Source organism: Eumetopias jubatus, unplaced genomic scaffold (assembly GCF_037043125.1).
Source record: "Eumetopias jubatus isolate StellerSeaLion01/CBP00866 unplaced genomic scaffold, mEumJub1_p1.0 scaffold_17, whole genome shotgun sequence".
NCBI classification, from domain to species: Eukaryota; Metazoa; Chordata; class Mammalia; order Carnivora; family Otariidae; genus Eumetopias; species Eumetopias jubatus.
The window spans coordinates 28,357,453-28,371,535 of record NW_028274823.1 but is presented as its reverse complement, the minus strand read 5'-3'; the positions used below and the strand labels follow the sequence as shown (position 1 = coordinate 28,371,535).

The 14,083-nt window shown below is 55.9% G+C and overlaps 1 protein-coding gene across 6 annotated transcripts in view; it reads right to left on the bottom strand.

The window, feature by feature from the left end:
• The window catches only part of FBXW4 (F-box and WD repeat domain containing 4), an 81,222-nt gene that overhangs the window by 2,209 nt on the left and 64,930 nt on the right, over positions 1-14,083 (bottom strand). For 5 of the 6 annotated variants that reach the window (XR_015767111.1, XM_088019956.1, XM_028098482.2 and 2 more), the window contains one exon: positions 10,580-10,645. The exons of the other annotated variant lie outside the window; for it this stretch is intronic. Coding sequence is in view for 4 of the 5 variants with exons in the window: in XM_088019956.1 (XP_087876082.1) it covers positions 10,580-10,645 (66 nt within the window). In the remaining variant the exon portion in view is untranslated. The remainder of the gene's footprint in view (positions 1-10,579; positions 10,646-14,083) is intronic. 6 annotated transcript variants of the gene reach the window in all.

The window sequence follows — 14,083 nt, the reverse complement described above, 5'->3', positions numbered from 1 at the left end:
GTGTGATCACAGCCCCCAGCCTGCTGGGCTCCAGCGTGCTCCCCCACCCTCGCCCCTCCCGGTGGCCGAGAGCAGATTACTGAGAAGAACAATTTCTTTGTGACTGTGTAATTCCCTCCGTGACCGCGGCAGTGGGCAGACCCCTCGCCCTGATGCCAGACCCTTAGCAACCACGTAGGGGGGCCTTCTGGCCTTAGCAACTACCCCTCAACATCAAGTGCACCCGCTAATCCCTGTGGCTAGGGAACGGGGAGAAGCAGGGAGTTTCTGCAGAATGACTGGGGCGGGGAGGGGGATGGAGGAGAAGAGGGGCACCCTCCAGGCCCGATCCAGCACTTTCACCCAAGAGATGCTGGGCTCTCTTCCCTGGCAGGACAGGAGAAGCAAGGCCATGAACACTTCCCAGGGACACCCAGGTAAAAGGCCCCGGCAGTGGGACGGAGGACTCCAGGATCTCACAAGCAGTGTTCACCAAAGGGCCGAGGCAGATGCTACCAGCCACAAGTGTGAAAGCGGACTTCAGCCCCAGGCCTTCCAGCTCACACGGACTCTGACCCTCAACCTCCCTCCTCCCCAGTGCAGCCACCATCTTCCCTAGAAGCTGAAGGAATAGAGGCGGTGGCTTGGGGTTCCCTTCTACCTTTCCCCTTTGAGCCCTGGGCAATGAGGTGACCCCCAGCAAGGGACACTGTTGCGGTCAGTGGGAGGTCAGGCCCTAAGTCAGCACCCTGGCCCCCAGCCTCCTTGGCAGATGTTCCTCTTTCTGTGGGAGGTAGAAGGTAAGCCTCTGTGGTGGGGGACCCTGAGATCCCGGGATCAGGCAGAAGGCCACCACCCACAGATCAGCATCTCCTAGAGATGGCTGACCTTGGCTCCCAGGAAGGGCTACGAGCCATGACTGACCCACCCTGGGCAGGCCAGAGTCCTAAGAGGAGTCCGTGCTGCCCCCCACCACCTCTCTTTTACAGCTACTTCTGGACATTTGTGCACACCCAGGTAGGGGGCTGTTTGGCTCCACAGTTCTCCCTCCTTCCAGATTTGGGGGCCCGGCCCCTTCCATTAGTGAGGCCTTCAGGAATGACTGAGGAGCTCTCCCCTTTAATCTGCAGAAGTAATTTCATGTTTGTTTGAAATAGAAGATGAAAGGCGGTGGGGGTTGGGGGCGTGAAGCCCAGCATGGCTCTACCTGCCCACCCCCAGTCCCAGGGCTCAGAGGGAAAGAGAGCCGGGCACCCAGGGCCTGGACAGGGGCAGCAGCGTCGGGACCAGCAGCATCAGGGCGATACCCAGAACAAGTTGCCACCCTGGGCCCCTGTCCCAGCATCCAAGCCATCCCTGGAAAGAGTCCTGCCAGTGTCTGTGACAAGAAACAGAACCCTGCCGGCCAGGGGAAACCCGAGGGCCAGAGTGAGCACCAGCCTCCCTGAGGCCAGCCCAAGTCCCACAGCCCCTTGTCCACCAGACCAGCCTGGCCCAAGACAGAAGAGTTTCTTTCTGCGGCTGCCTGGTGCTCCGATTCTCTGAAACGGCCACACACACTTCAAATGGGCCAATAAAAAGACAAAATTTCTTTTGCTTCTGGGCCTGGGATCCTCACGACTCTGCTGTGCGGTGCCTGGGAGGTGAAGTCCAGGGCCTCCACGGACCCAGCCGGCTCTGGGAAAGGGCCCGTCTCTCCAAACAGCAGCCCAGCGCTGCCATGGGAGCCCTGCTGGGGCTTTGATTTGGGAAAACAAACAGAAATGGCACCATGGGCCCTTCGTGGCCCCCACCCCAAGACCAATTTAACTAGAAAACTCTAGCTCAACAGCTCTGGGGAAGGGAGCAAGATCGGCCCGACAATAGCCTCAAACTTTGGGGGAAAGGGGGACAAAACAAGCTGTCTGTCTCCTCAGCCCCTCCTCTCGGGCTCCTTTTCTTCCTGCAAGTGTGTTCTTGTAAAAACGATTAGATTGCAATTTGTATAACATGGTGACCCCCAAATTCAGACGTTTCACCCCTTTTCTCTGGAAAGAATGTCAAGAATGCTTCTCGGCCTCTCACGGTGGGGGGCGGGAGGGGGGTGCAGAGCCTTGGCTGTCGCACAACTTGTGTGGGAACAGGACTGCCCCTCAGAGTCCCGGGCCAAGACGGCAGCAAGGGCCGGCTCCGTCACTACAGAGGGCCAGACAAAAAGTCCATTCCCTTACAACTCCTGCACACAAAGCCTGGGCCTCCAGGAGCCGCTGGGGGCTGGGGCGGGGGGGGGGGGGGGGGGGGCTCCACACCCCAGCCTCTCCCGAGCCTGACTCCAGCAATTCTCTTTCCACCCAGGGAAAGATAAAGACAGATGGGGCCACCCCTGTGAGCTTGATGAACGAGCGCGGGCCGGGGAGGGCTGCCCGAAGGAGGCCGGGCTGCGTGCCGCGTTCTCTGGCAGGCCCCAGAGTACCTGGGCGGGAAGAACAAGCAGAGGGCGGCCTCAGCCCAGGGACTTGAGGGGGCGAGCAGGTGAGGGAACCAGGGCTCCCACCCTGCTGCACAGCGATTCCAGCTCAAGGGAAGAGGGAGCCTAGGGAGGAGCTTCCTGACAGAAGGAAATCTAGTAAGATAAGGACCCCTCCACCGCCATCTTTAGGGGACATATAGGGACAGCTAACCGGAGGTAGGTGCTGGCCCTGAAGACCCAGATGTCCCAGTTGCTCCTGCTCTGGGCCTTGCCGAGCCGCAAGCCAGTGGCCACGCTGTCCCGAGTCCGCTCATCCCAGCCTCCGTCTGCCTCCCTGCCCGGCCTGCCCCTGCTCCCAACACAGGCCACGGCCCGCAGAAAGTGCCCCTGTGTTAGAGGGCCCTGAGCTAGGAGAAGCCAGGTCCCCGTCCTGCCTCCCTGCCTGCATCTATGAATGCCTGTGGCCCCCACGCCGCTTTACAGCCACTGTTAACACACGGCGTCCCCGTCCTTGGCGGGGCCGTCTGTGCTCGGGACAGAGGATGTTCCCTGGAGATCTAGAAGTTCTCGCTCCTCCGCCTGGCATGTATGTGTGACCCTAAGACACAACGGTGGCTTTCAGGGGAGGGCCAGGATGGAAGAGTGACACACAGTTCACCTTCCCTCAGCTTGGCTCCCGGGGACAGAGGACCTGAAGGTATAAGCTGGCCCAGACACGGTCACTCAGGAGGGCAGGTTTTTCCTCCTTCCCACCCCTCTCCTTCCTCCTTTTCCTTTCTTTGAGCAACAATCATTTAATGAGCACCTTCTGTATACCAGGCACTGTGCTTTAGTAGGAACTGCAGGGAGATGTCAGGGATGGCTTTGAAGGAGCCCTCCCTGTCCTCCAGAAGTTCTCAGTCCAGGGAAGGAGAGTCTGTCATGCATCCAACTAACAATACAAGGGGTGACCGGGTGGGTCCCCAAAGAGAAATGAAAGTTTTACTGTAAGAGCACAGATCAGAGAACATTTTGGCCTGTGGGCATGGAGTGGTTCTCCAAGGAGTGACAGAAGTGGGACAGGCAGCGACAGGAGCAGGGGGACGACGCGGGTGAAGGACCCGCCCCAGCAGGGGTGCAGAGCCGGGGCACCGGTGCCAGGTTTGCCCCTGGCAGGCCCTCCGGTCTGCCCGGGATCTGGCTTTCGGACCGCGACGGCCCTCGGGTGCGCGCGCTCGGCGGGCACGAACTCGGGGGGGGGGGGGGCGGGCAGGGAGTCACCAGTCTTCTCAGCAGGGAGGCGCTCGTCCTGTCCAGCCCTCTGGCGGGGCGGGCGGGAATCAAGGAGGCACAGGATGTCCCCAGTGTAACACCGGAGTGGTGGAGACAAGGAGAAGCCCATGGAAACTTCGCCTGCCTCGGCCCCATCAGGCGAGCGGGAAGGGCCCTGCCCGAGCCCACAGCCTCTCCCCTGCATGTGTGCGCGCGTGCGCGGCCCCCCGCGCCCGCCCGCGCACACGTGTTCAGACACAATGGCTCAAAGGCCGGGCAGCCAGGCAGCCCACTTTGTACTGCTAACAAGGGGCCCGTAATTACAGGAAGGGGCAGCCGGGCAGATAAAAGGATACAAAATTTCAACATCTGTTGCCATAAAGGGATAAGGAGAAGTGAAACGCAAAGTATCAGTTTGGTGTCAGCAGGCAGAGAGCCAATTTCAAAGAGTTCAGGGGGACAGAGGGGACAAGAAAGAAAAAGGCAAGGGGGGGAAAGAAAGAAAGAAATTACAGGGTTCCTTAAAGAGGTAAAGAAAAAAGAAAATGAAAAAATCTGTCAGTAATACTTTCAAAGGAGAAGGCAGTTACTTTAAAGAGGGCAGTTCCCCAATCACCCTGACCGAGGGCTGGGCCGCCCGGGGTGGAGGCGAAGGTGGAGGCGAAGGTGGAGGCGAAGGCAGAGACGAAGCCGCACCTGGGCTGGGTGGGCCCAGTCTGTGCCGGGGACGCGGCTCCCTTCTGTAGGCCGCTGGAAAGGGCTGCCACCAGGCACCCCTCGCCTTTGTAAAGGCCACTAGCTGCTCTGATATGCATCTCCCGTGCTCCCCCCAGGGTCCCTCATCCCTGGTGGCCGACAAGGCAGCCCTGTGAGTGCTCTAAGGGTTACCAACTCCAGCCACAGGGGCTAGGATCAGGGAAGGCGTTGTGGTGGCGGTGCTGTGTGCACCAAAGAGTAAGCAGGATGGAGAGGGCAGAATCCAGGCACAGGGGGCAGCTAGGGCAGAGGCTCAGAGGGGAAAATAGAGGGCGCCTGTCGGATTGTATGAGAAGCCTATCTGCCGCAACTCTGAGAAAGAGGAGACTCAGGGGCTTTAGGATAGAAATGGAAGAGTAATGGGGAACCAGGATGACCTCGGCTGGAAGGGGAGGTGAGGGGATGTGTGCCGGGGCCCATATACAGTCACACACCTAGGACCTGAACCCTCAATGCCCTAGGAGTAGCCAGGTCACCTAAGCCCACCCCTATTCCATTCCTAGTTCCCCCCAGGCTGGCTGAGGGCTGTGGCTGTACCCACTAGGATCCCTGCAGGTCCGGGATCACAGGCCTCTCCACCCTGTTGCCCACCTGCACCACTGCTAGATCCAGCTCAAATGCCCTCGGCAGAAATGAGGAACCCATGGTGAGAACAAGGCCAGGAGGAGGGCTGTATATGATGTCTGGCCAGTCTGACCTCCCAGGCCTTTCAGCAGCTGGGAGGTATACCCCACACAGACACACCTTCCCCGGGACCTAGCTGAGTTTCCTGCTCAAATGCACACAGACGACCTAAGATGGGCCTGGATTCCTTCAGACCCCAGGCTCAGAACGGGACGGTTTTGGCCCAGTTCCTTGGGGTCTGATGGGACCACGGGGCCTAGTGAGGGATGCTTCAGTGGTTGGCTGTTGGCACTCTCTGTCAAGATGGAGCCCTTGGGGGACTGCAACTGGACCTGAAGACCATCTACCCTTGGAAGCAGGAACACTCTGGCACCTCCAGGATGGGTAAAGGACTCCATCTTTCTCTCTGCCTGGTTTAGACAGGTTAGAAACGCCCTGTCTTTGGGCCCTGCCCATGGTTTCCAACTCCAGGGGAAAGAAAGGCAGAAAAGGGAGAAGGGAGAGAGAGACAGCCAAGCTCTTGCCATCGAAGCAACGGCTGTATGCCCACAGCCACCCTCTGATCTGTGCCCTCCAGCCAGCACCTCCCCCTCCCTAGCCTGGAGGGAGAACAGTCTCCAGGAGTCTTGATGGAACAAAGGGCTCAGGGAGTCATGGTGATTTTGAAGGGGTCCCTGGGCACTGTGAGAAGTAGCCTAAGTGACCTGACAGCGGGTCCCTGAGAGACAGCAGGGAGAAAACATGCCCAGCAGGGCCCCCACACCCCCAGGTGTGTCCCAGCCCCCACCGTCCTCCTGAGGGCGGCCCCAGAGGGGTGATGCTCCGAGCAAAACTGCCCCTCCAGCACTCCTTCCCCCCAAGTTACAGCACACACATAAAAGAGAAAATCCCGGCGCTCCTCAGGTTTCAGCAGTGACAGGTTAAAAGCAAGGAATCCACCCAGCCCCGCACAGCGCCCGCCACCAAGTCCTGCCGGCGGTGCTGCTCCACCTTCCAGATTGGCCTGTCACTCAGGCTTTGGCATTATTGAAAGATCAAACTCTGTCCTGCCTGTTCATTACCTTAATCCTATTTTCTACATGGCTTTATTATCTGCTTGGGCTTCTCTGGGAAAGACAGCTACAGACAGTCACCCTGTCCATCCACTTCCTCCCACCAGAAGCAGATGCCTCCAGCAGGCCTTCTTTCCTTCAAGCCCTGCACCACTCAGGCTTCCAAGCTTCCCTGGGAACGGGACGGATGTTTCAACGAGGCCCGGGGGGTCTGAGGGCCAGAGAGGAGACACCACCACCTGTTGCCCGGGGCCGCCCAAAGGGAGCAGGGCAGTTTCTCATTTGGGTGGTTCTTGGGTTCTGGAAAGACCCAGGGTTTGGGGTTTAGGAGGACTAGGGATTTCATAAGGGAGTGCTACTCAAGGAGTTGGTGCCTTGTAAGTACATCCTGACCATAAATCTGTGCCCAGGAGTAACCCCCACAGAGGAGACCACAGGCAGAAGAGGCCCTCCAAGATGACTCGACCTCAGAGAGAAGAGTGGGCCACAGTGGTGCACCCCCTGCCTTCCGGCTCATTCGCCATCCTGAACACAGGCCAGCGAGGGTGCCCGGCCCAAGGGCCAGCCACGTGACTGAGACGGACTTCCAGCAGCAACACCTCTCTTGTGGCCTGCAGCCTCACGTACTGTCAGGAGCCTTCTCTATGCCAGGTCAGCAGGACCACTCCACCTCTAGTGGTCACGAGGCCACAGGTATTTGGAGAATTAAAAAGCTGAGCCTCTGCAAACTCTAAGGTCCTAATGCGGAAGGCAGCCGCGGGTGGGGAAGGACAGAGTGAAGGAGACAGGTACTGTATGGGCACTTTTTCAAAATAATGCCTTCTTCATACTAGTTCTGTTAAGCAGAGATAATTAAATCTCATTTACAAATAATGGAAGCCGAGGCCCAGAGAGGCCCCCTTATCACAGAGCTAATCAGCAGCAGAGTCCGTTCTAGAACCCAAGTCTGTCTGACCAGCAGCCCGTGCTCCCTCTGCAGCCCTCACAGCCCCCCCGACCCCCGCACACACCAGAGGAGGGGTTCCTTCTGCCTGTGTCCCATGCAGAAGCAAGGAGTTGCCAGTGGTAGGAGTTTGGCAGGGTAAGCCACAGGAACAAACCTCACAGACTCAGGCACTCCAACATCCCAGAGGCTACAGAACAAAGGAAGCCTTGGAAGTTTCCGCTGTGCTGGCAACGGTATGAGGCGACCATCGGCTATGTTAACAAAAGCCAAAGATCTAGAATAAGGAAGATGACAGAGCACCTGCCACTCATCAGCTCACGCCTGGTGTGTTCATGACTCAGCTGTGAACATCCCACTTCAAGAGGGATGCAACCAGATGAACTGGAGAAGCTTTCAGGTGAGAATGTCCTAAACCAAGTGGGAGGCCAACACCACAGGTCGCCCACCCAGCTACTGCTCACTTTCCTTCTTGCTGACCAGCAGCGGATTCTGTGCCCACCCCCCCGACCCCCACTGCCAGTGTGCGTGCCCGGAAAGCCGGGCTCTTCCCCAGGCCCAGGCCAATCTGGACCGCTCCTTCCATTTCCCTTGCCACAGTTTGGTCTGGGGTGAGTACCAGAACACACTTGTGGCTCACTAAATATGAGAAGTCTGCTTGGGGGCTCCTCTAAAAGGGCTCCCCGTCTTATAAAGGGACCCCAGGCAGGGACATGGCCTCTTCCTTCCTCCCTTTGGGTACTGCCTAACGGGTTGGTAGAGCTTTTGTGAACAAGCCTGAGGGGAAGTAAAGGCAAAACCCACTTTGAGGTGGCAAAGCAGAAAGCTGAGATGGGCTCTCAAGCTTTCACTGAGCTGCCGAACCCATCAATCCTGGAAGCAGTGAACCACCCAACTCCTGGATGGACTCCTTGTCATTCAAGATAATAGTAACCCCTTTATTGTTTGAGCCACTTTGAATTAGGTCCTCATTACTTTTAGCCAAAAGCACCTTTACTGATGTTTATGAGCAACAATTAAAGGTCCTCAGACTTCTGGCCTGATAAAGAGAAGACACGGGCGCCTGGGCGGCTCAGTCGTTAAGCATCTGCCTTTGGCTCAGGTCATGATCCCGGGGCCCTGGGACGGAGCCCCGCATCGGGCTCCCTGCTCAGCCGGAAGCCTGCTTCTCCCTCTCCCTCTCCCTCTGCTTGTGTTCCCGCTCTTGCTCTTCCTCTGTCAAATAAATAAATAAAATCTTAAAAAAAAAAAAAAAGACGCTGGAGGAGCAGGACCAAAGTTTTCAAATATTTAAAGGCCTGTCTTCAGAGGCATGATTCAACTCGCTTCTTATCCAGGATCACAGCTCCTGGAAGCAGATCAACCCTTGCTGAAGGACAGGCATGAGAACTCTCAGAGCTATCCAAAGATGTAATGTGGTATCTGGGGAAGCTGCGAGTCTCCGATCCCTCTGGTTGGATGACCACCAGAGAATGTTGTAAAGAAAACCATATTTAATGAAAACATCTCATGTGTTTAAAAAAAAAAAATCTTTTGGAGGGGCGCCTGGGGGGCTCAGTAGGTTGAGCATCTGCCTTCAGCTCAGGTCATGATCTCAGGGTCCTGGGATGGAGTCCCACACTGGGGGGTGGGGGGGGGGGTCCCTGCTCAGCGGGGAGTCTGCTTCTCCCTCTCCCTCTGCCCCCCTCTAATAAATAAAATCTTTATAAAAAAATCTTTTGGAAATACTGACAATATGACAGATTTTTCAGGAAAACAAAAAGATATGGCTAATACTTTCCTGGGGAGATGGAGAGAGGAGACGTGCTAGAGCAGCTGAGGCAGGAGACAGGCGGGCAGAGCTCCTGTAAATCACGGCACTGCAAACCACAACGTAGGGGCCTGAAGCTAGGGTAAGACTTCTCAGACTTCACGCCAAGAGCACAAAAAGAAAAAGTCAATAATTTGGACGTCATCAAAATTTAAAACTTTGGTCTTTTATCCTATCAAGAGGATAAAAAGACAAGCTCCAGACTTAAAGGTATAGGCAAACCTCATGTCTGACAAAGGACTCACATCTAGAACATATAAAGAACTCTCAAAACTCCAGTGAAAAAGCAACCTCTTCAATTAGAAAATGGGCAAAAGACCTGAGCAGCAATTTTACCAAAGAGAATATACAGAAGGCAAAAAAAAGCACATAAAAAGATGTTCATCATCATTAACTATTAAGGAAATTCCAATTAAAGCCACCAGACACCACACCTGTGAGAATAGCTGAAATAAGAAACAGTGATCGTTCCAAATGCTGTTGAGGAGGTGAAGGAACTAGATCTCCCCTACACCAGGGCTGGATTATAAAATGGTACAGATATTCAAAGAGTTTGGGGCATTAATCCCAGAGAAATGAAAACCCAGGTCCACATGAATGCTTATATACAAATGTTTATGACAGCTTAATCTGCAATAGTCAAAAAACTGAAAATAACCCAATGTCCTTAGTGGGGGAGTGCTGCTCAACGGGAGAGTGCCGTGGTGCATCCCCACCAGGGACCACTACCGAGCAACCTCGAGTAAAGCCCTCTCAGCGCAACTACTGGTATGGAGGGGAAGCAAATCTCAAAAGGTTACGTACACTATTCCACTTATATAATGCTTTCAAACTGACGCAATTATAGAGACGGGGAACACATAGGTGGTTGTTAGTTAGGGACAAGAGGAGTGCCGGAGGGCATGGCGGGTAGACGGTGCGACTGGGAGGGGGGCAAGTGACGGTTCCGACAGTTCCGTATCCTAACTGTGGTAATGGTAACGTGAATCTACACATGGGATAAAACTGCACAGAACTACACACACACACACACACACACACACACACACACACAGAAATGACTACAATCTAAATAAAGTTCTGTGGATTATACCAATGTCGATTTCCTGGTTCTGATTTGTATTATGTATTAACGTATATATTATCTAATGCTACACAGGTACCTTGCTGTTCTATTTTTGGAACTTCTTACGAATCTATAATTATTTCAAAATAAAAAGCTAAAAAAACAAAATAAAAGCTCATCAGAATGGTAGATAATCCGACAGGAATGTGTCAAGCCTGCCAAGGCAGAGAATTGTGAATAAAACCTGGATGTATTTTAACTGTTCTGTATAATTCTTTTTATGGATCTGTAGGTCACTTCCGAAATCTTTATTTTAGGATAGATGGGATTTTATGTAGCCACATAATCAGACACTCCTTAGAGAAAAATATCGCAAATCCAAATGGTTGTTGTTACCCTAATTTCTAAGTGAAATTATTTACCTATTACAAATTCCTTCCAACAGTTTCCTCAAGCTAACTCTAACGAGGCCAGGGGAGCGCGCACGTCTTGGAGGCGGTCAGTGGGTCGTGGGCCGGGTGCTTCCCAGCCTCCTCCTGGACCACCTGGTGGCCAATGGGGCAGGTGGGCCCAAAGGTCTTTGCTGTGCCTCCCTGGCTGCTCCAGCCCCACCCCCACGGGAAGCCATGGTGGCTCAGGAATCTCTTACCTGTTGAGGTCCCAGATTCTTAAGGGTGAGAAGTGCCCACAACAAGCTGTCCCTGTCACAAAAGAGCTGCCAAACAAAAGGAGAGCAGAGTCAGGGCGGGCTTGTCAGAACCTGTGGCGGGGACGGCGACACAGTTGCAAGTGCAGTGCTCATTCTCCGGGGATCACAGAGTGGAGACAGGACGAGAGAAGGGGCTGCGGCAGGGGGGCACGTCAGAGAAGCTGCAGGAAGATGACTGGAAGCATGGGGAGGTCTACAAGATCCCAGGGGCCCCCACAGGTGTAAGGACAGAGGAGCTCGCCACTCAGAAAGGTCTTGTGGTCTCTGCCCACCAAAAAACCACATCTCTACATGTGCAACCCTCAGGCCAAGGGAGGGCAGGCCTGTCAGGCTGCAGAAAAGGCCCCCGGGGAACAGGCTGTTGGGTAGGGGAAGAAGAGACCCTGGTCAGAGGTCAGGGTGGTTGGGGGGCACTGTTGAAGGCGTTATGAGCTAGGTAACGTGCCGCAAGCCCAGGGCAGGTGTAATGGCACCGAACTGTGCAGAGGGAACCATCAAAGGCCACTAACTCCAGGTGTGCTGGTGCGCGAGGCCGGGAGGAGAGCACGCGAAGGGGCAGGGGGGCGCCGCTGCCATGGAATGAGTTGGCAGGCAGGCAGAGTTTAGAGCACAGTGACACTATTTCCCCAGAGTAACTCTTAAACCCCTAAAAAGTTCAACACATGCCATGTGCAGCCCCATTTTTAGGTGGAGGCACAAGGCCGGTGGGCAAGCTCTGTGCCATGAGCCAGGCCGGTGGAGCCCCAAGGCCACACCTGGGACCTAAGTGCCAGGCCACACCTTGGTGGAGGACTTGCTGGGTGGGGAGGGATGCCGGCGGGAACCCCAGCTGGAACACCTAACCCGGAGCAGGAGAGCTGAAAGCAGTCATGTCACTCAGGAGCCCTGGGGCCGGGGAAGGGCCGTGTCCCTATAGGTCGGGCGCTGGGGGGAGGGGGCTAGACAGACCAATGACCCGTTGGCCCATCCACCCTGGCCCTGCCCACCACCTGTGGCTCTCTGGTCCTAAGCAGGTCAGTGGGCAGACAGAGTTCTGTGGCGAGGGCTCTGAAGAAGCCAGGGGCTTTGGAGGGGGCAAAGGGGGGTAGAGGTGGCCTGCAGTTGCCGATGGGGGCAGGCATTGGTCAAGCCACTGATGGACAATCCAAATTGCACGGCAGGTGTCTGTTTTTCAACCCCCAGCTGATAAAATAGGCCACATGAGCCACCCTGGGGCTTCCATGCCTCAAGCCAAGACTTCCTCCTGGGACATGCTCCCCCGGCTTCCTTCTGACCCCCAGGAGTGCTGGTGACCACTCCACTGGAATGGCAGCCAAAGCAGCCACTCTGTCCTGCCCCGAGTGACTCCCAGCCACTGGACACGGAAGCCCCGAACTGCAAAGCCAGGAGAGGTTGTCCTCACCTCCCTCCCCTCCACATTTTTCTCTTGAGGGTAATCCATTAATAACTGGTAAAGCCAATTACCTTGGGTTGGAAACATAATAGCCACTTGGAAAGCATTCGAGCGGGCAATTGGGCCCTTCAGACTTTCGAGACGTGCAGGCCAGGTGAGGGGCACAGGCCAGGTGAGGGGCGCCAGCACGGATGCACAGACATCCAGGGAGGCCTGCGGCAGGCCTCTGACCGGCCACAGCCTTAACTAGTGACGAGGTAAGTTGAGATGAGGGGAAGGGGAGGAAGCCCCTGAACCTGAATCTGTCACTCCCAACAGCTCCCAGAAGGCTGGAGTGGGGCCGCAAGTGCCTTCTCCTGGGACCCCCGTCCCTCTCTATTCCTGTCCCCCCCACCCCAGCCCCGTTCATCTGCCACCGGCAGGAGTGCCTCTCACCTTCACGCCACACAAAGGCCTGTCATGATCACCTGGACACAGCACCCAGAAACGTTGCTTTCCAAAAGCTGCCCTCTTCCCTTGCCCAACCCTGTGGTGCAGGGAAGAAGAGAAGGAAGGAAAGTAGAGAGACCCCCCGCTGCTCCCCACCCAGCACACAGGGGGACCTGAGCGTTTAATCAAATTTAACACTTGGTACAAGCCTGGTAAGCAGCAGTCAAGCAGCCTGGGAGCCAGGTTCCGCTGGGAACACACACCGGGCCTCACGCCCAAACCATGGGGACGGCCGGGACTCGTGGGGGTGAAGCTGGCTGCAGACGCAGCCCTGCACACCTCCCACTATTCCTCCCTGCTTGTGGCCACACTCGCTCCCCACCTCACCTTCCACTTCCCATGGACTTCAGGAGGCATCAGGCAAAAGCCACAGGCCAGCCACATCCAGGGACGGGAGATGAGAAGGGTGTGCCCACGTGCAGTCTTGCCCAAGCGTAGGAGACACACGGAGCACAAGAGAAGACAGAACTCGCAGTCCTGGGACGCCTGAAGGATGCCTCCCACCGCACGGTAAGTTCACCAGATAGAAGCTATGGTTCCCACCGGTCAGGAAGGGAAAACGAAGTGCCGGCCAGGCTCCCAGGGATGTTCATCAACTCCCTCTGCACACTTGCTCCCCTCCCCAGAGCCGCACTGGATAAGGTGCTCCCAAACTTAGGAGCAGGTGGGGTGGGATGTGCCCCTTGCAGGAGGCCTCCTGCCCCCACGAGCTCAGCCTCCACCAAGCCATCTCGCCTGCATGGATCGCCAGACTGCTCCACGGGCAGCAGTCCGCCTTCATCCGCCAGCAGACGGCCCACGCCCTCACCATGCCAGGCCCTGCGCCCCGCGTGCCCGAGGTTCCCAACAAATGCTCGGAGGCACCCTAAACAGACACACGCACCACCTCTTCGATGGCACCTCCCAACAGACTACTCCAGGAGTCTGACCCGTTAAAAGGTCTTTGCTATCATCTCAACTTAGAATCTGAAGTTACAGAAAAAGCCAGCTCTCCTCAGAACGGAAATAAGAGTCAAGTGGCTTTTGCCCTCAGTCCCATCTTGTTCTTAGAGGTGTCCTAGGGACAGGGACGGCAAACCCATGCTGAAGCAGAAGCTTCTGGCTCCCCATGGGACTTGACCAGTCTTCTTCCAAGTCTCTACCAGGCTTTATCTTACCCTCAGGGGACACATGGTATTTTGGGGGTTATCTCCCCATCTTCCCTTTGAGATCATGGACCACACAGGTGGCTCCTGTGTCCTCTGCTGCCCGGCACAGGGCCTGGCCTAGAGGAGGTACTTGGTCCAAGTCTGTGGAACTGGACCGAAAGGGCCCTGTGGAGCTCAGAGCCGACAAGGCCGAGGAAGCTAGACCTAGGAGCTGTGAAGGGGTCCCTCTGCTTCCTAAACAACTCCCACATCACCAGACTCAGACCTGAAGGACACATGCTACAGTCCCATGTCGCTGGGGAAGTGAAATCCCTCATAAACACCACAACCAGATTATAGATGAGAAGTACCAACAGTATCTACACATTAATGTCCAAACACACACTCGTATAAGCACACACACTCTTGTCCAAG